Raw genomic sequence first — 26,132 nt, 5'->3', positions numbered from 1 at the left:
ATACTACAGTCGGTATCTTTTGGTTCCCAAGAGGAACGGGGAGTTGCGTCCAATTTTAGATCTTCGCGAGCTAAACCGCTATCTGAAAAAAGAATACAGCCTCAAAATCTTGACTGTCAAACTGATTGTTTCTCAAATCCAACTAAGGGATTGGTTTTTGACAATTGATCTGAAGGACGCATAGTTTTATATAGACAAATTGACACAGGAAGTTCCTGAGGTTCGCTTTCGGGGGCTAAGCTTACCAGTATCGGGTACTTCCATTTGGTCTAGCTCTCTCACCCTCCACATACACAAAATACATGGATGCAGTTCTGGCTCCTTTACGACTCCAGAGCATACATATTTTGAATTACATAGACTGGCTGGTTCTGGCCCAGTTTTAGGAGCTAGCGCTTTGACATCGGGATATCGCTCATCTTCATTCATTAGGATTGAGACTCAGTGCCACAAAAAGCATGCTCCTTCCGGTTTAGAGGACAATATATTTGGGTGTCATATGGTGTCTCATCCATTCTCAACACCCTCAAGGAAATTAAGCTAGACCATAAAGTGACTGTTCATCACTTTCAGAGATCTTTAGGTCTCATGGCAGCTGCATCCACGGTGATACTGTACCTTTGGGCCTTCTGCACATGAAAGCGTTTCAGTTGTGGCTAAAAACCAGGGGATTTTACTCGAAGGCCAATCCCCAGAGGAAAATAAGGGTTACGCGCCAGGGGCCTCGTACCCTTTCTATGTTGTTCAGACCCCGGTTTCTGACTCTGACCCAAGTTCTTGTCCTTCAGGGCGATTTACCTTTCAAGGCATATGAATGTGGGAGCAGATCTGCTGTTCAAACAAGCTGTGACACACGGGGAATGGAAACTCCACCCTGAAGTATTCTGTCAAATCTGGATGAGATTTCATGTAGCAGAGGTGAACCACTTCGCCCCGCAAGAAACAGCACAATGTCCCCTTTACTACTCTCTGACTCCTCCAGCTCCCCTGGGTCTGGACGCTATGGCCCATCCATCGCTCCCGCGAGTCCTGGCGAGGGTCTGTCAACAGGGTTTGCGCCTCTTACTGATAGCGCCCCGTTGGGCAGCCAGAGTGTGGTTCTCGGATCTAATATCTTTCCTTCGACGGCTCACCGTGGGTAATTCCAGTGAGGAGGAATCTTCTGTCTCAGGCGCAGGGGACAATATTTCATCCCCCACCCGAGCTCTGGAACCTTCACATCTGGCCCCTGAGGGAAACCAATTAAAAGATGCTGGTCTTTCAGCCAGTGTATTCAAAATTATTTTAAGTGCTAGGGCTCCCTCCACTAGAATAACTTATGCCCTCAAATAGAGTGTATTTGAAAATTGGTGCATGGCAAAACATGTAGACCCAGTCTACTGCCAAATTGTTTCAGTGCTGGAGTTTCTGCAAAAAAAGTTCTCCTCTGGCTTATGCCCTAGTTCTAACAAAACGTACATAGCCACTATTTCGGCTTGTCATGTTCTGACTGACAGTGTTTCTGTAGGAAAGCACTGTTTGGTTGCCCATTTTATTCGTGGAGCTAAACGGTTGAAGCCACCCACCAGAGCAACGCTCCCTTCTTGGGACTAATCGACACCCCTTTCGAACCACTAGGGTCAGCGCCCGCTGGGCTTCTGACTCTCAAGATGTTTTTTTCCTTATGGTCATTACTTTCTTAAAAAGATTTGGAGATCTGCAGGCTTTGTCAGTCTCCCTATTCTGCCTAGACTTTGCCCCTGGGCTAGTCAAAGCTAATCTGCATTCTCACCCGAACTATCTTCAGAAAGTTCCATTCTTAACCATACACCCAGTTGTTATCGAAGCTTTCTGTCCTCTGCCTTTTACAGCTCCGGAGCAGAAAAGACTTCACTTACCCTGTCCAGTATGTGCTCTTCAGATTTACATCCACCGCACTAGCCAGTGGCGTAAGTCATAGCAGCTTTTCATATGCTACGGGAGCCGCAACCGGGGGGCGGCCGTCATTAGATAAACAACTTCACATTGGGTGAGAGATGCTATTGCCCTAGCCTACGAGGCGCATGGTCTTACACTTTGCCTTTATAAATCAGGGCTCATTCGATCAGGGGGATTGCCTCATCTATTGCGCTGGCAAGAGGAGTCTCCTCGCAGCAAGTGTGTGATGCAGCAGGCTGGTCCTCTCCGCACACATTTGTTATATTTTACAGTTTGGATGTTCATGCTACTCCAGGCTCACAGGTCCTCGAGTCAGCCTCCCAGAGCTAGGTCTGAGACCTCCTTGGTTATTGTGCGCACACACAACACAACACTGGGGGTCCAGACACTTGAAGTGCGGCGGCACTGATATTTTCGTTCCCATAGCGTTTTTACGCAGCATTGAGTGTAGCTTTTGAAAGGGAATGTCTCGAGTTACTTTGCTGTAACCCTGTTCCGTGAAAAAGCAGGAACGAGATGCTGCTGTCCAATGCTGCACTACTTGCATGACTGGACGTCCTTTCAGACAAAATTTATCTGCGGTATGTTTCTGTTTCACTCCTATTTATAACCTGCAGGTGCACTTCATCAGATGACATCACCTGACCGAGGTTTTATAATCCAAAAATTTGGCGTGTTTGATACACACATGCTTCACAACTGGCAACACAAAAAGATGTTCCCATAGCGTTTTCACGTAGCATCTCGTTCCCGCTTTTTCAGGGAACAGGGTTACAGCAAAGTAACCCGAGACGTTTTTAACTGAGCCGTAATAGATTAACTGTATATTCACCTCAGTACAATAAAAAATTTAATAGTGCTGTCAAAGATGAACCATTATGTTGATGTAGTTTTATTTTTTTTAAAACAGAGGTTTTTTTTAGGCCTCCTTATGTCAGGTGTCCCTGTAGACAATAGTACTGCAGAGATGTACTGTGTATGAACAGGATTGTTTTTTTGAGACTGAGATACAGAGGTCCTCATTGTTAAAGACATAGGAAAAAGATTTGCATAAAATGCATCATCAATTCTCATGTCACCTTGAACACTCAGGTTTACATACAGATTAGGGGGACTCATGGATGTGGAGTATTGTGGTGAACTGGTATGTTTACAGTAGATGTTGTCTTCCCCACTCTCAGTGATTACTCAGGTTTGTTGATGGTGAAGAGATTGGTTTCTTTACACCTCAGGGAGCCCTCATGTCTGTGTTTCCTTCTGGCTCTCCCTTTTAGTTATGCTATTTTGGTTAGTCCTGCCAGAGTCCCTACTTGCACTCTGCACGCAATATACATTCACATTATACATTGTGTGACAGTGACCATACCTTACTGCCATCTCTCCTTATTTTCTGCTCTCTCCTTTCCCTCTCCCTGTCTTTCTGTCAAGCTCTACATGCCGCTCCTAAACTGCCAGTGATCCAGACCCCCTCTGTCCTGTGGACCTATCCCACTTCTATAATTATTCTGGTTGGCAAACTCAATGCATGTAAGCGTTTGTGATCTGCTTGGGATGCGTGTGGTGACTGGGGGCGGTTCCACTTTACCATGAAGACGGTCCTGGCCTTGACTGATGCAGACAGCTGTTCTCTGAGGACTTGTGACTGCAGTCGCTTATTAGTTAAGGACTGGAAAGTCTACTTGAGCCTCCAATAACAAACTGGACTCCACATTAACTAAAGACATCAACTGTTATATTGAACCTCCAGCTTTCTAACACACAGTATGACTGCACAACAATTCCTGCTATCTGTTATCCCACAAATGAGGATGGGTTCCCTGTTGAGTCTGGTTCGTCCCAAGGTTTCTTCATATTGCCATCTCAGGGAGTTTTTCTTTGCCACCGTCAACCTTGGCTTGCTCATCAATTTTGATTCATATACATGGTAGCATTTCATACAGATTTCTATTATTTTCTTTTGATTCTGTAAAGCGGCCTGGTAAGAATGACAATTGTTAAAAGTGCTATACAAATAAAATTAAGTTGAATTGAATTAAATAGAAATCAGGCCAGAAATCTGGATGAGACTGTAGGTCTGTATTGGGACTGGGATGGCTATTAGTTTGTTGAGAAACTGTTACAGTCACAATTCACGTGTGCTGCTAAAGGTTGTCGAGTGTCTACTTCCAGGAAAAGTTTATTTTCACTTTATTTTTTCACTTTGTGTTTTTAGGTTTTTGTGTTAGTCCTCAACCTGTAAAAACAGACTGTTATGCATATTGTTAGACACATTTTGCATTATACTTAAATTTACTAACATTTTGTTTTACTGTTCAATAAATATTCTGTAAAAAATAATTAATAAATAAATGAATAAATTAATTAATTAATTTTAAAGAATGTTTTGTATTCAGTTGTTTTTTTACTGATTTTCATTTCTCAGTGACATACTGTAAGCTGTTAAAACTTAATAAAGACAGTAAAATATGATGTTTATTAGTTGCATGGCGAGGATGTTTATTACATGTCTCAAAGTTTTTGTAAGGGAAATCCACTGTTCTGTGTCACTGTGTGTCTCTTGCGCAGTAATACACAGCTGTGTCTTCAGTTTGCAGATTCTGTCCTTGAATTGTTATTGTGTTAGTAGAAGTGTCTCTGGAGATGCTGAACTTATGTTTTAGTTTGTCGCTGTAATATAAACTCCCAGCATTGGTGATAAATCCAATCCACTCCAGAGCTTTCCCTGCAGGTTGTCGGATCCAAGCTGTATGCTGGCTTGTAACTGAATATGAAACCTTACAGGGGATGGAGAGACTCTGGCCTGGCTGGACTGTCATGGCAGCAGGCTGAGTCAGTTCCTCGCCATGCACATCTGTAGAGGAAAACACATGGTGATTTCACACACAATATACAGTATTCTGCACATTTATTATTATTGTAATAAGTGAAAGAAATTGATAAAGCACTTACAGAAAGCAGCTACCAGCAGGAGCAGTAGAAATGTAGAGAACATGGTGTGTGTTGTTTATGCTGGGTTCTCCACTGTTCTTTAATGCTTAACAGAGACCATCACATAAATAGAGTGATAAACCCACCATGCTTGTATTTGCATATCTGGTGATGATGCTGGGATGCACAAGCAGAGTCAATGTTAAAGAATTGTAAAAGAGGTAAATGCAAACGATTTACTATGTAAAGTATAAACAAAACAAACCCTTAATTGAAACAAGACCCAATTACATGAACTGTTAATATGATAAAGAAGCACACACACACACACACACACACATGCACATAGACATATGGTTACTTACTTACTTACATAACCGTATACTTTATGTATTTTTTTATTAGGATTTTTTTTTTCTGTTTTGACTCAAGGTTTACTACAATGTCTGCAAATGTATAAACATATACACATTTACCGAATATAACATCTACTCCTGTTTATTTATAAATTTATCAAACAGTGCAGAATATACATCCCTGTGGAATAAAACACTGAAATACAGTAATAGATCTGTAACAAATTAGTTTTCAATAAATTAGATAAAGATTTAAATAAATTGTATTATTCAAATTAAAATCCCAAAAGGATTTTATACAGTAAGTCTGTAGCTCCAGAGTAGCCTGTAGCTGTAGAGTCCAGCAGCATGAAAGAGAATTGTTAAGTGCATTAGCAGCAACTTCAGGAAGAAGAAAAAAAAAGAGGTGGGTGGATGAGAGCTTGGTTTATTGCTATCTTCGGTTTTTAGCAGTTGTGTACAGGTATGTGTGTGCCCATGTGTGTGGGCTGTTTCTTTGTTTGTGTCCTGATTGTACTGTATCTTTTGCCTGATAGGAGAAGCACAAACTGCAGGGCATCAGTTTGGGTTGAATCTTTGATCTCTTGTTGGCTACCTCTAGATGGCTAGCATAAACTATGTCTAGACTCGGGAGCATGGTTTCCACAATCCTTGGAGCAGTTTTACCTATTCAGAAAGAAAAGCCTCTGTTGAGCTTTCTTCACTAAGTAGGACGTGTTTATGGCCCATGCTTTGAGATGTGCAGTCCCAGGAATTTGATGTCATTAACCATTTCAACCTTCACATTACAAAAAAATATTTGTTTTAGTGGTGTTCAGAGCCAGGTCAAAATCCGAACACCACTCAATCAGATGTTAAACCTCCTCTGTAGTGTGTCTTGTCATTTTCTGATATCAGTTCCACATGGTGTCATCAGCAAACTTCACTACAGTGAACAATCTATATATCCTTAGCACGGCTCTATCATAGTAGCTCATTTTGCTCTCTATAAAATTCCTGGTTCGCATTTACAGTATGGAGTTATCAAGATTCAATGTGTGTGAATGTTAAAGTTTTAACTGCTGTGAATAAGTGCCTTTATACCTGCCACCTCACAGTGAAACATTGTGAAGCAGTGAAGTAGTGCTTTCAGAAGAGCAAGCAGCTAAAACCTTTTATTAATGCAACTAAAAGTGAGCACAAAATTTCACATTGTAATCAAAAAGTCTTGTCATTTTGATTCTGGTATAGAATGCCCTCTAGAGGTTAACTGAGAGTATTATAGAGGATTGCTGATGTCATGTTAATCTCCGTAAATACTGACGATATTTTACACAGATCAGTTGTACAGTAGGGAGTGTGTCACTCTGTCTAATCACCTGACAACACCTCCACTGGCTGCATGAATCTACAGTCTCAGCTGAACCAGATGTCACCAGTAAATTTACATTTCCAAGGATCTATCTGATCACACGTCCTCATTTTCATCTTAATTAAATGTAAACATTGGTTTAAAATAGCAGATGGTCATTTTGTTTGTGTCAGTGTCCACTGAGATCAGTCATCACATCATATTTTTAATACATTTTGTTAATCTACTTGCTGTTATAGTGAAACACTCAAATTCAGCGGAGGTTGTTAAAACATTATTTTAACATTTTACAAAGATCTTTGAAATATCATGAGGTACAGTATTGAGGCAATGTGGCTTTTAAATGGAACATAGCTTTAAGATACAGCTTTCTCTCTGACTGTTACAAAGCAAAGACATTGGGTATTGTTTTGAAATGATGCTAAATAAAACTTCACCATGTCAAAAATTTCATGTTTTTAAACTTGTTTTTGTGAAGTGTCCATGACAGAAGTTACTATAGAAGTGATATTTGATATGAATTACAACCAAAATTACTGATTAATCAGATTGGTGAATTCAGCAGTGCTCTGGTGTAATGCAATGGAAACACCAACTGATTTAAATCATACAGTTTTGTTTCCAGGTCTCATGGCTTTAACAAAATTAAAGTACACTTTCTCGATTTATTTTTATTTTTTATTTAGCTAAGGAATTTCTCTCAGACTTATATTATGTGGACAGGCCGTCATAGAAAATGGTTTCCTGTTTCACCTGTTCCTCTGAAGTATCCATGACACAGGTCCCTCTGAAAGTTACTATAGCAATGATATGTGATATGAAGTACAGCTAACAGATTGGTAAATTCGGCATTGCTGTGATGTAAAGCAGTGTAAACACCTGATTTACTGATTTATATCACACAGTATTGCTTCTTATAGTCTTATAGTTTTTTTCAATAATAAAGTGAATATTTAATAAACTTTCTCCAATGTATTTAATTAAGTGACTATAAGGATTTTGAAGGCCTCACACAAGTCTTTATTTTTTACAGGGATTTGTATAAGAGCCTGTCCACATAATATAAGGCTAATGAGAAAAATATTTTTTTTTAAATATGGTCAGTGATAAAATGAAGCTTTCTGTAAGAAGATAAATTAAATTAAATAGTTGATCACCTTGCTGGTTTAAATTCATGGGTATTTCCATGAAACCAGCACAGCATATGTTCCTACAGTACTGTAAATGCAAATATGTTTATTGCAAATGATGACATGATGCTGGATGCTGTTATAGCAGTCATGGTTGAGTTTGCACAGACTGCCCACCAGTGGCACACAAAATGTCAAGAAAAATGTTTTAAATGTTTACACCTTGCTCTCAATTCACAAATTGAGAACTCTCAACACTTACATTGGACATGGAGTTTAAATAAAAAGTAACAAAATAAGAGCGTTTATATCATCACTGTTTTACTCTATATTCATCTCTTAAATCTAACACACTTATGATGAAAATGAGAACTCAGTTTTTCACTACAGCACATGTTTTTGTATTGACATCTACATAGAAGTATCACTGTGGGGGCGGCGTGCACAGTAATACACAGCTGTGTCTTCAGTCTGCATGTTCTGTCCCTTTAAGATCACACTGTTACTGGAAGTGTCTCGAGAGACAGCAAACTTGTTTTTAAGTGAATCTTTGCTATAAATTTCTCCGTTATAATAAATGGTGTTGATCCATTCTAAAGCTTTTCCTGCAGGTTGTCGAATCCAATGTGTTCCATAGTGGCTGCTGCTATCAGTGATAGAAGCTCCAGACACTTTACAGGTGATGGTTAAAGTCTCTCCTGGCTTTATAACTACTGAGTCTGGCTGGATGAACTCAGTAGCACAGAACACATCTGTAAAACGAAACAAAAAAATATTTATAAATTGACAGGTTCAGATGAAGTAATGAAGCTTAAACCCAAACACTCACAGGGGGCGAGAGCCAGCAGCAGCAGTGGAGCTGAAGTGAACATGTTTGTGCTGAAGGAGGACTAATGAGAACCACTTCATCTCTACATAAACATGATGATAATATTGCAGGAGGAGATGGAGATTTGCATAAATATTACAGAGAATCTGTTTTCTGTAAATCACAATCATGTCACTTTTCTTCTTGGCATCAGTTTCATGTGTGTCATAAATTAATTATGCTGTTATTAATATTATTTATATTCTGTGTTAAATAAATAAATGTACATTGGATATCTAAATAAATACACAAATAAAGTAGGTAATTATTTATTTCTCTTATGATTAAGTACATTTTAATAGGAACACTAGGGACTTTGGCTCGTTTATGCAGTTATAAATATTTAATCTTGTGGCAGCAAGACAATAAAAACACGTTAAGATCTTCAGGATCACATAAAACTTTAGAATATGAATCTGATTATGAAGAATATGATCTTTGTGACTTCATTCTCAAGACAGTTCATAATTATCAAGTAACCTAATTTTATATAAAGAATAAGAAATAGCTTTTTACCTTAAAGGGTCAATTTATTATTTTTTTAACATATGAAAATAGGCATGTTTCAATTTGCTTAGATGTTTTCATACAGTAGGTACTGTCTATATACAGAAAGTGTTTATAATGTACATTATAAAGTTGTGTGAGCTGAAATGTTTACTTTGTTATTGCTGCTGTTATTTAGAGAAAACATCAGAAAATGTTTTCTTTAAAAGCAAGTTTCATGATTTTTATTTTAGTATAAGTGAGCTACTGCCCTCTGCAGGTGCAACAGCATTTAAACTTTGTTTCTTTTCCTGCAGATGTGTGTTTTGTACTGAGTGTGTGGAGTTCACGTTACTGATACCAACATCCACTTTACACAGCTCAGATTCAATAACCTTATTGGATAAACTGTATATTGGATAAACAAAAAAAAAATAATGAAATCAAATTCAGAGATGAAACATTATGTTGATTTTTTTTCTTACAGAGGGGGCATTGGCCTGCAAGTTCATGTATACAAGCGTCCCTATGGACAAATGTACAGCAAATAAATGAACAGGGATGTTTTTTGTAGACCGACACACAGAGCTCCTTATTGTAAAAGACACAACAGGACGATTCACATAAAGAACATCATTAAATACCATGTGACCTTGAACACTCAGGTGTGCTTATTGATTAGCTGAAGCCCTTTCTTTTTAAAACCTCGTCAAATTAATCTGAAATAAACACCGATAAATCTATGTGTTCAACTAATTAGGCTTTCACTGGTCATTAAATACTCTGTGATGTTAAGAAATGTATTTTCAAAAATTTATGTATATTATTTGTTATGCAATCCCTTGCATAACATTCTTAATGTTATGCCATTCTTAATGACACAGACTCTTCAATCTTGATTTCAGTGGATGACAGATCAAATAATCTAATAATCGCAAACATTATTAGTTGCATTGAGAGGATGTTTATTACACATCATGTTTTTGTTCTGTGTTACTGTCACTATCTTGCTCAGTAATGCACAGCTGTGTCTTCAGTTTGCAGATTCTGTCCTTGAATTGTTATTGTATTAGTAGGAGTGTCTCTGAAGATGCTGAACTTATATTTTAGTTTGTCACTGTAATCTGTACTCCTCTGATAAATCCAATCCACTCCAGAGCTTTCCCTATAGGTTGTTGGATCCGAAAACTTACAGGAGATGGAGAGACTTTGGCTGGAATGCATTTTATATATTTAATAAATAACTGCTTTTTACCTTAAACTGTCCTTTCATTCTTTTTTTATTCAGCATATAAAAATGTTTATGTTTAAATTTCCTCATATGTAGGCACTGTCTACTGGCCTGGTGACAAGTGTCCTGCAGAGAGATGATAATGAACAGGGATGCTTTTGTAGACTGCCATGCAGAGCTCCTTATTATAAGTGCTGGGGATTTGCATAAAGTATATTAACAACTACCACGTGACCTAGGGTTATAGACGGCTATCTCCCGGACACTCCTCACCAGGGCAGCTTTCCCAGCTGGGACCAGAAGCCTAGTCATGGATTACACAGCGGCCTTATCTCCTTCTGTGGCAGGGTCACAGAATTTGGCTCTATCTTAGAGTTCACATGCTGCGGGAGCTCCAGCAGTGTGCTCATGGCTGTCCTCAGTGCGGCAATCAAAGACTTTATTCCATCCACGCCTTTGAAGTCCCGGGCACGTAGCAATGCTTCTCTTGCATGCCAATCCTCACGCTTTTAGTGTCAGCCGCACGAATTAGCTTTGTAGTTTTCCAGGTCCAGGCAGACATAGAACGACAGCCCAAAGGCGAATAAGAAGCCTTTATTGTCATTATACAATGTACAACAAAATTTTATTGTTTCATTATGTTTCGTTTATTGTTAATGTTCTAATTTACTTTGTATTCTGGTTAAGGATGTTGTGTAAGGATTAAGTTTAACAGACACAGTAAATAAATATGTCACTTTGCCAGAAGAGATCTAAAACCTTGCTATAAGTATAATTTCCTCACACAGTGAATGTTACACATTGAGCGCAGCCACATAAAGTGTTTTTTTTTGTTTTTTTGGGGGGGCTAAATGGATTAAGCGTCTTAAGAGAAAGCAGCTGTGACCCGTGAATGTACGATGATATGTTTTATTTGCCCTGATGACTGTGTGTGGTTCCAGGCTCAACTCTCGTGAGACTGTACTGCCAGTTTGCGACGAAATACAGTGACGCATGAGGCAGCCTGACCCGGCTTCAAAGAATATCCAGGAAGAAGCTCAGAAGGAGAGAAAAGTATGGTATTTGCATACCACATACACATTTTCACAACTGCCGGTGAGACCAATTCAATCCCCCAACCCCCACCCCCCTATTACAAAATATATGCTTCATTGTAAACTAAACATAAGACTAATTCCGTTTGTAATAAGATATTAAAGGTCAAATGTGTAGGATGCTCCTTTGCTGCTATCAGAATCTTTTGTCGTTGTTATTGTTGTTGTTGTTTTCTATTAAGGAGAATGTTGGAAGCTGGTGCTTGTGCAGTGCTGTACTGTAAGTGTTTGGTTATTGTTCAGTTTCTTATTAATGGTTTTCTGGAATAGAAAATGACCAGGGATTTTAAAACATGATAAGCATTGTTCAGTCAGTCCGTTTTTGTACAGGGATGTTGTTGATCTGTCTCACTGTGGGTTACGAACGCAGTAATACACAGCTGTGTCTTCAGTCTGCATGTTCTGTCCTGTTAATGTTACTGTGTTGCTGGACGTGTCTACGGACAACTGAAACCTGCTTTTCAGTTTATCACTGTACGCAGTGCCACCTATATGATTTATCCCTCCGATCCACTCCAGAGTTTTTCCTGCAGTCTGTCGTGTCCAGTCTGTACAGTAGCTGCTATCAGTTACTGAATATCCAGACACTTTACAGGTCAGAGTCAGTGACTGACCAGGGGTTACTACTGTAGATCTAGTCTGAATCAGCTCAACACAGTAAACACCTGTTAAAGAAAAGCTATTTTAATTTAGTAAACATTAAAAGCTATAATTAACCAAATCAATGTATTATATATTTAATGGTAAACACTTACAGTGTGTGGCTGCCAGCAGCAGCAGTAGTGATGTCATGGTGGGTTGAAGTAGAATAAGTAAAAGCTCTTGGTGTTGATTGCTTAAATATACATGATGGAAGGATATTTGCATAGAAACGCTGCTCATCTAAAAAAAAAAGATTAAAGAAAATCTCAACATCTCGGAACTGGATTCCATATTATTCCTAATCCAACACCCCAATATTTATCTGTTTTTTTTCCACCCACTAAAGCTCATTTGATGAAGGAAGACTAAGCTATTTTAAAAAATTAAATAATAATAAATAAATAAAAAGTAAGAGAGAATAAAAGCTAGATAAATAATGTGCCAAAAGGGGAGAAAAGAAAGAAATAACATCTGAGGAAGAGAAAGCAAAAAGAATAAGAGAGAGAGAGAGAGAGAGAGAGAGAGATCCAAATCAAACAAAAATCAATAAAAGAGAAGGAGAGAGATGCAAAGACAAAATAAGAGGAACAGTAAAATGCATTAAAAGAATTGGAAGGAGAAAAAGAAAGCAGTCAAGTAGCAGGAGAAATCCATACAATTAAAAGAATTAAAGGGACAGAAGAACAAGACAGACAAACAAACAGAGTGAAGAAGAGTAAGACTAAGACGAGAAGAAAAGAATAAAGATAAGAGGTAAGCATTTTAAGTATTATTCAAGAACTCAAGTATTATTTGGTATTATTTGTGTCACTCCATTGACATATCATGGGTTTTCTGACTTTAGTAAAACAGCATAGAATGATCATCGTCTGATGATTGTGTTAAAATATAAAGGTATCTGTATCAGATATGTAAACGGACAATGAGTTACATTCTAATTGTTTGTGCATCAGTTGAACCTGTTAAAGTTTTGTTGATGATTTTTTTTTTTTTTTCCTACAGGGCTGTTTCTTTGTGGTCTACGTTTTTGACATTCAACAATTGAAAGGCTTATAAGAAACCTGTAAGTGAGCATTTTCAGGACAGACAAAAGATAAGAGAGTCCTAGTAATAACGTATAACTCCAATCATATCGCTGAAAAAGGCAGTGCGCTCTCAGTGACGATCCGAAGTCCAGATACAATGTGGAAAATTGTGTCAGGAAGGACATTCAGCTGAAAGCCTGCAGAAGGCAAATCTAAGATCAGCTGATCAGAAGAATGCACTTTCTAAAATTATTTTTAGCAGTTTTTTTTTTATTTTGCTGCCCCCTTGAGTTGTTTTATTAATGAGAACAGTGTGTTAAAGACAACACACTGCTGTAAACATGCTAAACTCTCCTTTAATTTTTTTTTTATTCAGCATATAAAAATAGGTGTTTTAGTTTTCTTTCATAGGTACTGTTTATATACAGTAAGTGTTTTTAATATACTGTACATGATTAGGTTGTGTGTGCTAAAATGTTTAGTTTGCTATTTCTGTTGTTAGTGAGAAAAAAATTCCGAAAATTTTTGTGTAATTTGTAGTTTCCGACATCAGATAGTTTTCATAATTTGTTCTGGAAGGGTGTAAATCAAAGCAAATTTTCCCATTAGAAATAATGGAAACTTAAATTATTCGTTCCACAGCCCAAAAAAAAAGAAATACATAAAAATAATTAATACAACATATAAAGTAAAAATAAAACAAATTAAACTGCACTTTACCTTAAAAAAAAAAAAGTTTAAATAAATCCTGACAGATAAGTGTTTCCGTTTATGTGCGCAGGCACCCACATGTGTATTTCTGTGGGTTTTTTGTGTGAAGCTAAAGTAAGAGAAGATTCTTACTTTTAGCCCCTCAGCCTGTTGTTGTGTGTGCGCGCATACTTTGACCAGCTGGTTCACACACACTCTCTCTCTCTCTGTGCGTTATGTGTGTGTGTGCGCGTAATTTGACACTATTTTTCTCTCTCTCTCTCTCTCTCTCTCTCTCGCCTTTAGTGTGTGTGTTTGTGTTTGTGTGTGTGTGTGAAGCAGAGAGGGGTGCTTCACACACTCACAAACACACTCACACACTAAAAGCGAGAGAGGGGGAGAGAGAAAAAAGGGGGTGTGAACTGGCGCTGTGTCAAATTACGCGCGGGCACACACATAGACAGAGAGGAAGAAAATGGATTTTTAACCTCTAATGAGACTTTCTTTTGCTTTACATGCACGTACACACGTATGGTATAAGGAACAGTACACGCGCGCTGTACACACATACTTTCAAACACAAAATAAAATTTGTTTTACGCACACAAACACACAACACTGGTCACAGTGTTATAGTAAACAGTACACGCATGCACGGATGTTGATTATACCAGACGAGCACTAAGACCTAGCAGGGGAGACGATTGTACGGGGAGATAGAAAAACTGTTGGCTCAGTTGTGATCATGTGATGCTAAGCGTCATACATCATAAGTCAAAATTTATTTAAAATCTTTGCTCGTCTTGCAGAACACTCACAAAGGACATTACTCGCAATCCGAGGTTTCACTGTGAATGTGACCATAATACCATTACTCTGGAAAAAAACATACAAATTCATGGGAAAAAACAAGATAATTACACAAGAAAAAAAAAACATTACACAGGAAAAATCTTAGACACACATGAAAAAACATACACTTACAACGGAGAGATAATTTGCCTTTCTGGGCCCCTGTAGTCTTCAGTCTGCATGTTTTGTCCTGTTAATATTACTGTTTTACTGGACGTGTCTATGGAAAGCGAAAATCTGCTTTTCGTTTTGTTAATGTAGTCAGAGTTATCACTACCATATATATGTCTAATCCACTGCGGTAATATCAGGTACTGAATATCCAGACACTTTACAGGTCAGAGTCAGCGACTGATCAGGGATTAATACTGAGGATTTACTGTAGACTGTGTCATCTCAACACAGTAAATACCTGTTAAAGAAAATACTGTAATGGTGTATTTTATATATAATCTTTATTTATATTATATATCTATAATTGTAAAACACTTACAATGTATGGCTGCCAGCAGCAGCAGTAGGGATGTAGAGATCATGGTGTGTTGAAGCACAATGAATAAAAGCTCCTGCCCTTCGTTGCTTAAATATATAGTTATATATAGAGACAATCCTTAACTGTAAGGAAATTTAAAGAGTTGGGTATTTCTCTTTGAGTTTATACTTTAAAAAATAAGAAGATTAAAAACATTTGTTAATGGTTAAGCTTAACAGGTATTGTAATATGTGAAGGCCTGCGCTTTCAGAAAAAAAGGTACACGGTGGTACAAATAATGTTCCTTGAAAAACAGTTTTGTACCTTTTGGATAAATGTACCCTTAATGGTATAGACCTCTGATGATGTAATTATTATTATTTTTTTTTTACATTTTAAGGTACAGCTGAATTGAAGGTACTTAAGTGTTCTAACATAAAGGGTACAGCATGTTCTGGACAGTCGGAGGGGTTTAGCTTTACCTCAGAACAACACTGAGATTCCAACAGAGAACAGAGGAGGAGAATCCATCAAGCTGTTACCATGGGTAAGTTATTAAGTCTTATATAATACTTATTCTTATAATATAAACCTTATTTTATTTTCCCATATTTTGGCAAGCTTTGGCCAGTTTATATGAAGCATTGTCTTTCAATGTCACTAACATAGTTTAATTAGCATGTAGATAACACTGCTAATCATGTTAACATTCCACCCTATGTAGCTTAGCACAAACAGGTTTACTCCCGATGGCTAAGCCAATTCCTTATGTAGATTACAGATGGGTGTCAGTATCAGTTGTGGTGTAAATGTTCATAATGTATTTTACTCAGTTTTGGATAACTTTAGCTTATGGTAGCTGTTTGGTTAAGATTTTGGTTAGCTTATGACACTGCTAACTACTGTATAAGGTTATTTAGCACAAACACTTTAGCACTTGCCTTATGTAGTGTACAGATGTTGCTTTATGTAGCTTACACATTTTTGTCTTATTCAGATTTTTTTAAAAGTATGTCATTGTATGACATTACAAAAGCTTGTGTTGTATTTATGCATGGTCATTAGTGATTGATGATGATGATATACATTCATTTAATTTATTGTGTTATTATGCTCATGATTTTTTCTTTTTCTTCTATAAACAGTTGTGACAGTGAAAATGATCAGCCACCTTATTTAGCTTTTCCTTTAATTATGTAAGCCATTTGCACACATTTAAATTTATTTAAAGCAATTAATGACTATAATTTTAAATATATCGTGTATTTTCTACTGCCCATGATAAGTTTTAGCTGGGAACAGCAACAGCTGCAGTCATTTAAGAGTTTTCCAGATGTACAGTATAGACACCGGGTTTGTGCACATCTCGTTATAGTAATGTTTATGCTTTTCATATAATTTCTGCTCTAAAAGAATGTTTGGTAAATGCAATGGTATTTTGTGAACAGTAGGTAAAAATGAATTAAAAAATTAAAGTTGTATTGTGAACAGTTTGTAAAAAATTTTGGAATTGGATTTTTTTTATAATTTGTACTGTGCGATTTTAGTGTGATTGTATTTTGTGAAAAAGGTTCTTCAGCTAATAAAAGTGTTTTATTTTGTTTATTTATTTATTTTTTTACTGTAATCTAAGGCAGTGTTCAAGTGTACATTTTATAAAATTATATTTTATAGTTCCCAAAGGAACACATTAGACACCATTAAGGTACAAATTGGCATGTCATTGTGGTGGTACCTTAAAAGACAAGATTTGTATCTTTGATTAAGGTACAGTAATGTACCATCAAGTTTATAAAGCAAAAGGTACATTTTAGTTGTCCATGGTACAAATAATGTCCTTGATAGTACAAACAGAATTGGTACAAATTTGCTTCTCTATATTAAGGTACCATTTTGTGCCCTTGAAAGGTACTGCCCCAGTGACAAGGGTTTGTACCTTCATTAATACAAAACCTTGTTTCTGAGAGTGTGCAGATAAATATCCAAAGCTTCAGGTCATGTTCATATCAAATTTTAAAAAATGTGGAATAATAATCTATACGATTTTAACTTGACATGGTGGGTAATTTAGAAAAGAGAAACTCATTAAAGCTGTTAAAGTTCTTATGCTTTCATAATTATGTATTTTATATAATGAATGATTAACTACATTTTACCTTAAACTGTTCTTTCATTATTTTTGTTTATTCATTATGTGAAAAAGGCATGTTTAAATTTGCTTAGAGGTTTTGTACTCCCTGTCTGTGTAAGTGTTTATAATACACATGATTAAGTCATCTGAACTGAAATGTTAAATTTGTTATTGCTGTTTTTATTTAAAGGATACTTCTGCTATAATATTTACATCTTATGTTTTTGCATAAACATTATATTAATGTTTTTAGGTTTAAACTGCGAGCTGAACAGCCTTTTTGTTAAAAACAGCCCACTATTGGGTGTATCCTTGTAAATACTTAATTGTTAAATTATCTTAATTGTTAATTGATGTAAAATTGTAATTCCAATGGCTCATAGTAAATTTTTGTGTGAGGTGTTCACTAGTTACATTCAGAAGATGTTAATTTCATGTCACATAAGGTTTTTGTAAGGGGAATCCAATGTTATGTGTCACTGTGTGTACTTTGCGCAGTAATACACAGCTGTGTCTTCATTTTGCAGATTCTGTCCTTGAATTGTTATTGTGTTAGTAGAAGTGTCTCTGGAGATGCTGAACTTATTTTTTAGTTTATCACTGTAATCTGTGCTCCCACCACTCCAGATAATTCCTATCCACTCCAAAGCTTTTCCGGCAGGTTGTCGGATCCAAGCTGTGGACCAGCTCGTAACTGAATAAGAAACCTTGCAGGGGATGGAGAGACTCTGGCCTGGCTGAACTGTCATGGCATCAGGCTAAGTCAGTTCCTCAGCATAGACATCTGTGGGGGAAAACACACATTGGTATCTTACAGTTGTACAGTATGCTGCACATTTATTAAAATTGTAGTAAATTAATGAATTTAATGTAACACTTACAGGAAGCAGCTGCCAGCAGGAGCAGTAGAGATGTAGAGACCATGGTGTGTGTTGTTTGTACAGTACTGGGGTTTCCAGAGTTTAACAGGGACCACTTTATTGCATAAATAGAGTGACATCCAGCCCTGATGCCTGTATTTGCATACCTGTTCACAGTGGGAGGATTCAAGCACAATGAATCTTTAGAAATTGTAAAAGAGGCATATGGGCAGATAATTTACGATGTAATGAATTAAACACACACACACACACACACACACACACACACACACACACGCTACAGTACAAGTAAAACAAATGTTTACAGTTAAATATTGAATTTTAATATTGAATATTGAATTAAAATTGAACATTATATAGTGGTGCTAATAAGACATAATGAGCTAGATGTAAAATGACTATTAAGGTACTTGACATGCTGGGACTGATGGGAAAGTGAAGTGAATGGTAATTTAGTGTAGTATAGTTCTATGCTTTTTGGCATTACAATGACTGTCTAACACATTATTGAAACCTGACAGGATGGTGCTGAACTAGCAACTTGTGGTTGAAGAAAAAAAATGTGTTGAAAAAATTAATTAGAGTGATTGGATCACTTACAGTAAATGCTTGGTGAAGTTGCGCTGTAAAAAAAAAAAACTCTATTGTAGGAGATAGTAAAAGGACAATTATTTTTACATGAGCAATATGTTAAAAACTTTTAACATTAATTGGGATTAAACAACTGCATTAATCACCACTGAAAGTCCTTATACAGTACGTGCTGGAGAAGAATTTACATAGTAGTTCGACTCTCCCACCATGAACAAAAGAACTTAGGCAAAAATAATTTCATCTCTGGACAAAAGTAAATGTAATGACATGCATAAAATTGTTCAAATAATGTCACCCTGAATACCCACTGTAATTAAAGATAAAGCTGACTGGAAGAAATATTTAAGTTTGCAACTTAATGTTAAGTCAACACTAGGAATTTGTCTTCAAGAAAAAATATTGTAAGTCACCAATTTAGAGTAAATTCATTTATGTAGCTTTTAAAATACATGCTGTATATTAAAGAAAAAACGTAAAACAGCAGAGGTGGAAAGTAACGAATTACATTTACTCACCTTACTGTAATTGAATAAAATTTAAAATCTGTAATTTTACTTAAGTATATTTTGTTTGAAGTATTGTACTTCGCTACATTTTAAATCATATTTGCTACTGAGTAAAAAAATTAATGGAAATGAAAATTAATAAATATATTTTGCTTTGTATAAATGCTTCGTTGCGCTCGCGTGTGTGTATTATGTCCTGGTCTCGCGCTGCTCCAGACTCCACTCCAGGTTTTCTGACTGTTCCTACATCGGCATCTACCTGACTTTCCACACGGTCGCTTCCGCCCTGAGAGTGACGTCATCAATCAGCGCGACCATATATAATCCGGAGAGATTGGGCCTTGGTTTTATTGGAGAGAGATTATTGTTGGTGTTTTGACATTTGATTGTGTATTTTGGTTTTGACTTTTTGCCTCCCATTGACTTTAATTATTGCTTTTTCGCTTCAGTTTGGTTGCTTGACTCTGTGTGTATTTGTTGACGTTTTCACTGTTTGTTTGTGCACTTACCAGTAATAGTGGTGTGGCTGCCATGTACTGTATGTTCAGGAGAGGGAATTTATTCACCGTTTTTGGTTTATAGAGTCAGGGAAGGTACCTGTATTTTTGTTTGTTTTGTCTTTATTTATTCATATTTTTTTTGGAGGTAATCTAGCTACTAAAATGCAGGTACCCTTCTGTTTATTTTGGCCTGGGTCCACCCAGGGGTCCGTTCTTCGTACTGTACGTCGCTAACTCAGTTAGCTGGATTTGATTGTTGTGGATTTGTCCTGATCTTGGATTGTTCCGTTCTTCGATGCGCTTCTCGCATTTGCTGTCATAGCAACATATCTACTGTCGATGCATATCGCCGTTTAAACCAACGCACGAACGCGCAATAATCCTAGACAACTCAATCCAGATATACCAGGGGTTCGTTCTTCATACGTCGCTTGACATATCCGAGATGAACTGACACATCTAAGATGAGATCATCGTGCTTATGACGATCCGGCTAATTCGGTTCTTCGAGCCACACCTGTTGTTGATTATTAGTATAGCTGAATTGAGTCTTATTTCTAGTTAATTTGGTTACAGTATTAAATAAAAATTTAGGATTATTTTTGTTATTTTCTATAAGAGTGGAGAGATATGTTGATCTAGCTACACTAAGAGCTTTTCTATAGTTCAATATGCTCTCCTTCCATGCTATTTGAAATACTAACAATTTAGTTTGATGCCATTTATGTTCTAATTTCTGAGCGGTCAAGTGCGTGTGTGGTTGTTATACCAGGGAGCGAGTTTCTTATCTCTAATAATTTTTATTTTAACTGGACCTACATTATCTAAGGTATAATGGAACGTCAAGTCTAAATATTCAGTCGGCAGATCAAGTTCTGTGGGGTCAGACGGTGATCCAATCAAAGTTGTTAACTCTGGGAGATTACTGCTAAAACTCTGTGCGGTATTTGATGTAAATGTACGTTTAGTACGGTATCGTGGTGCTGCGCATACATTATCACTATAACACACTTTAATAGGGACAAGATAGTGATCTGATATAACATTAGACAGTGGAATTGTGAATAAGTTTCTTATGCTTAATCCGAATAATATTATTAAATCTAAAGTGTGACCTGCTTTATGAGTGGGTCCTATTACACACTGATTCACTCCTACTGAGTCCAGTATGGACATAAATGCTCTACGCAGAGGGTCTTCTGGATTCTCAAAATTGAAATCTCCAGCAATTAACGGAAACGACTAGGTTTGAGAGGAAATCTGCAAATTTACTGAGAAATTCAGAATGGAGGTCTGTAAATGACGATTATCGGGATCGACTGAGCTGACTTATATTTGTAGCTATTATGTTAATATAGAGAACTTTAAATTAGTTTAATTTGTCTGTGTTTTTGTACGATAGTCAGATTACTGTATCATTGTAAATAACTGCAACACCTCCTCCAGTTAACCGATGCTGGTGTATATAGTATCCAGGAGGACTAGCTTTATTTAAAGCAACATACAGTACTCGTCCTGTTTAATCCAGGTTTCAGTTAAACAGAGAATATCAAATACCTGATCCATGATAATTTTATTAACAATAACTGTTTTAGATGCGAGAGATCTAATATTTAACAGTCCTAGCTTCAGATCAGAGGTGCCGGCTGCGCATTCAGTGTGATCCGAGTTTGTGGTATCTATGTTAATTAAGTTACTAAAACAGTCATTCTGAGTCTTTCTAAATTTGTTTAGCTCGGGGAACAAACACAGTCTCAATATATTGAACCCTGAGTGACGACTCTATGCAGCTAGCAGACGGTTGGTTTAGCCTGTCTGTCTGCTCCCTGGCCTGGGCTCTGGATTGTCACCGACTAGGCCTCTTCTGAGACTATAAGCTATATTACAAGAAATGAGAGCAGCACCTTCCCGAGTGGGATGGACACCGTCCTGCCCTAACAGGCCGGCTTTGCCCCTTAAAGGTCTTCCAATTGTCTATGAAGCCCATATAATAATGATCTTTAAATAGATGAGTAAATAAAATATTTATTCACCTTGCTTGTTTAAATTCACATGAATCATGTTTCAAAATGTAAATCTGTAATCCTGATGTCATGATGCTAGATGCAGTCATACTGCAGTCGAGCCAGGTGAGCTCAGACTGCCCTATAAGTGGCACACAAAAAGTCGACAAAAATGTATTTAAATATTTAGCTAAAATAAGTGTTGGTCCCAATAAACACTTTACACATGAAACTAAAAAAATAAGTTGCAAATTCAGAGCATATGTATCGTCATTGTATTACTCTGTATTGGTCTCTTAAATCTCATACAGTACGCTCAAATAAAAAAAATAAAAAAATTTGTCACATACACAGTCATACACAGTACAATATGCAGTAAACTGCTTATATGATCGGTCGTGACCTTAAAATAAAATAAAAAACAATTACCAACAATAAATAAATTATGAAATAAAATAAAAATACGTTTAAGTATAGAAAACATAGCTATATATAAGGTTAATTGTAAACTTTGTTCTACAGAACTGAATGTAATAGAATTTACATTTACGTTTAGGCATTTGGCAGACGCTCTTATCCAGAGCAACTTACATTTTTTTTTATCTCATTATACATCTGAGCAGTTGAGGGTTAAGGGCCTTGCTCAAGGGCCCAACAGTGGCTTGGTGGTTGTGGGGTTTGAACCTGGGATCTTCCGAACCGTAGTCCAATGCCTTAACCGCTGAGCTACCCCTGACTTAAATGGAAATGTCCTGGGAGTGTGCAAATGTGTATGAATGTGTAGATGTACAATGTCCATAAATGTCCATATTCCGCGATGTGCAAAGTGAAATGGAAAGTTCAGGGTGAGTGCAAGTGTGCTTGAATGTACAAATGTACAATGTCCATGAATGCCCTAGGTATGTGCAAATATGCATGAGTGTACAGATGAGTAATGTCCATAAAGTGTCCATAACTGTAAAATGTGCAAGAATGCAGAAATGGTTTAGTCCTGTGTAGTGCAGGTCAGGAAGCTCAGCGTGGATGATGCGCTTAGCTGATCGCACCACCCTCTGTAGAGCTCATCTGTCCTGCATGGTGCTGTTCCCAAACCAGGTCATGATGTTTCCCATCAGGATGCTGTCTATGGTGCAGGGGTAAAAGTTCCTGAGTTCCTTGGAGGGCAGTCTAAAGTCTCTCAAGCGCCTGAGGTGGTAGAGACACTGCCGGGCCTTTTTCAACACGTTGTTGATGTGACAGGACCATGACAGGTCCTGTGGGATGTGAACACTGAACTATCGGAAGCTGTACTCTCTCTACTGGGCTCTTGCTGATCACAAAGGTTTGGTAGTTCCTCTCCTGTATATTACTGAAGTCCACTATCAACTCCTTTGTCTTACTGACATTAAGGCACCAGTTCTCCAGATTCCCAATCTTCTCCAGGTAGGCCGACTCATTGTTGTCCTATTCTTACTGCCTGTGGTCTGCCAGTTAAAAGCTGCCAGTGCTTCAGCTTGGTGGTGAGTGTGGAGGGAATTATCAACAGCAACAGCAGTGTTTTGGGAGCGCATAATTCTCAATATATCACAAAATATTTCTTTGTTCTCAGCAAACACTTTAACTATTTCAATAGTAGCCATTGGTTAGTTTTGCTGTGTTCAAAACATCATTTACTGTAGGAAGAACTTTTATATTGTCTGGAGCTCATCAAACAGACATCTTGTAAGCAAAGAGGAAAGTCACATATTTAAGACTTTATCACATACTGTATCATGTAATTATTACAAATTAATAGGTGTTAAACTGTTGTATATAATATACTATATGGCATATATACATGATTCGTGTAAGATTCACCAACATGCTGCATGAATAAACTTGGAAAGTGGTAATGTTTTAGTTACTGACTATCTAAACCTTGTGGTTCTTTGACCTTGATAAATACACCGCTTATGAAAACATTGGCTCTTTATGGGATTACAGTAAGGAGGGGCTCAGTGGCAGAGGAATAAAACACCTGGAGACATGCTGTTATGGGAAAGTAATTAAGGGGAGAGTGATGTGATGCACCCTCACCTGAAGTGGTATTTCTGTTACCACCTTTAAGTTAATGGATTTGCTACAGTAACGTGAAATAATGTTTTTTTTTTCCTTTAATACCTCTCTAGGTGTTGTATATTGAATTAACATCAGATATTTGGCATAAAGTCAAAGCGAGAAGAATGTTAACAGGGTTTTTAGATGCATTTCATTTCAAAATGATAGATATTATTCAGAACTATTATTAATAGATATTAATGGAGTAAATCTTTGTAACATATTTTCTTAAATGATGATTGAAATGATGAATATGTGGTTATTATTTAAATTTAAAACTGAGTTGTGAAGAAGATGATGTTTTTGTGCAGCGCCGCAGCTTGTTGTGTCAGTGTGTGCTCTTCACGAGCGCAGTAATACACAGCTGTGTCTTCAGTCTGTATGTTCTGTCCCCGTAAAGTCACGCTGTTACTGGAAGTATCTCGAGAGACAGCAAACTTGTTTTTAAGGGGATCCTTGTTATAAATAGCCCCATTATGATAAATGATGTTGATCCATTCTAAATCCTTTCCTGCAGGTTGTCGAATCCAAGCTGTTGCATAGTGTCTGCTGCTATCAGTGATTGAAGCTCCAGACACTTTACAGGTGATGGTTAAAGTCTCTCCTGGCTTTATAACCACTGAGTCTGGCTGAATGAGCTCAGTAGCACAAAACACATCTGTAAAAATAGAAAAAGAAAAGGTTTACATGTTGAAATGTTAAAGGATCAGATGAAGTAATGAAGCTTAAACCCAAACACTCACAGGGGGTGAGAGCCAGCAGCAGCAGTGGAGCTGAAGTGACCATGTTTGTGCTGAAGGAGGACTAATGAGAAGTGCTTCATCTCCAGATAAACACGATGATAATATTACAGGAGAAGAAGGAGATTTGCATAAATATTACAGAGAAACTGTTTTCTGTGAATCAGATGTGACATGTGACATTTCCCTACTCAATTTAATGTGTGTAATAAATGTTTTATGTTGTAATTAATATTATTAATATTTTGTGTTAAACAATTAAATATCTGTTATTCATACATCTACAGTACATGAACATATGCATGAAGTAGGTAATTATTTATTTCTATTATGGTTGAGTCTATTTTAATAGGAATATAGGAGCACTTGCTCATTTATGCAGTTATCTGATCATTTAGGCAACGTGATAATGCAATAAAATCATACAGATACACGTCAAGAGCCTCAGGTTATGTTCACATTAAAATTCGGAATGACAGGAAAAGAATATGATCTATATAAGTTTAACCGGTGCATCATGGGTATATTAGAAAACAGGAAAATAAAACTGTTAAAAAAAACACATTTTAAAGTAACCTTCAATGTTCTTAGTCTTTAGCAATTTACTTTATTTTAGTGATGGCATGTAATTATTAAGAAATTTATTTTCTATAATTAATTAGTTTTAACTGTTGTTTCTTTCTTCATTTTTATTTAATATGTGAAAATAGACATTTAATTTGGATTGGAAGATTTTTGTACAGGATGTCTGAACTAAAATATTATTTTTTTTATTGCTGTTATTATTTAGAGGAAACTTCTACTCCTTATTCTGAGTGAGTGTGGAGTTTCCATTACTGATATCAGCATATATTTTACACAGCTCAGATCCAACAACCTTATTGGATCAATAGTATATTCATCCCAGGACAGCAAAAAGTAATAATCCTGATTAAAGATGAAACATTATACTAATGTTCTTTAAAATTTAAATGCAGAGGGTTTTAGTCCTGCTATTTCATTTATACCTGTATTAAGTGTCCCTGTGGACAAGTGTACTGCAGAGCGATGTAAATGAACAGGAATGTTTTTTTTAGACTGACACACAGTCCTCCTTATTGTATGATACATGACTGGGAATTTGCATCAAATATATCATCATCTATCTGACCTTGAACACTCAGGTTTACTTATTTATTAGCTGCAGCTCTCTGTTTAAAGCTCAGTTAATTCTATTACAATTTACCAGAAATAATCAAAACACTAATGTCTCGATCAACGAGCATAGAGCATAACATAACATTTTTCAGAAAATGCTAAATAGCTGGATAATCATGAAAAACAAACATTTCGCACTAAAGCAGCGGGTGCTGTGGTCAGAGTGAGTAAGTTACATTTTTATACCAGTGACTCTGACAGTTTCAGCTCCAAGGTTCACAGAGAGGCGTTGGGTTTAATACTGTTTCTTTACATATTACACAGTGTGTAAAGGATCTCCATTAGAGGTCACTGTTTCGTTTGTAGTTTTTTGTTTGCAGACCCAGAAGGCACCTCGGTCCAGATCCAGTTTCCCAGAAGGCACCTCGGTCAGGTGATGCGGGAGGTCAACTGATCCGAGGCAGATCATTAAATTCTCTATAAAAAGCTGATTAGTCCGGGAAACTGGGTCGAGCATTGTTG

The 26,132-nt window shown here is 36.9% G+C and overlaps 2 gene segments (V, D, J or C); both read right to left on the bottom strand.

Annotated features, from left to right (window-relative positions):
* Positions 1-8,093: 8,093 nt before the first annotated feature.
* On the bottom strand, positions 8,094-8,571 carry LOC128544258 (immunoglobulin heavy variable 4-39-like). The segment is given in 2 exon segments: positions 8,094-8,434; positions 8,512-8,571. Coding segments are annotated over 2 exon segments (384 nt in total).
* Positions 8,572-24,005: 15,434 nt separating this feature from the next.
* On the bottom strand, positions 24,006-24,530 carry LOC128544257 (immunoglobulin heavy variable 4-30-2-like). The segment is given in 2 exon segments: positions 24,006-24,391; positions 24,477-24,530. Coding segments are annotated over 2 exon segments (429 nt in total).
* Positions 24,531-26,132: the final 1,602 nt, after the last annotated feature.

The sequence above is a fragment of the Clarias gariepinus genome, chromosome 16 (genome assembly GCF_024256425.1).
Source record: "Clarias gariepinus isolate MV-2021 ecotype Netherlands chromosome 16, CGAR_prim_01v2, whole genome shotgun sequence".
Taxonomy (NCBI): Eukaryota; Metazoa; Chordata; class Actinopteri; order Siluriformes; family Clariidae; genus Clarias; species Clarias gariepinus.
This window is presented reverse-complemented; position numbering and strand designations above follow the sequence as displayed.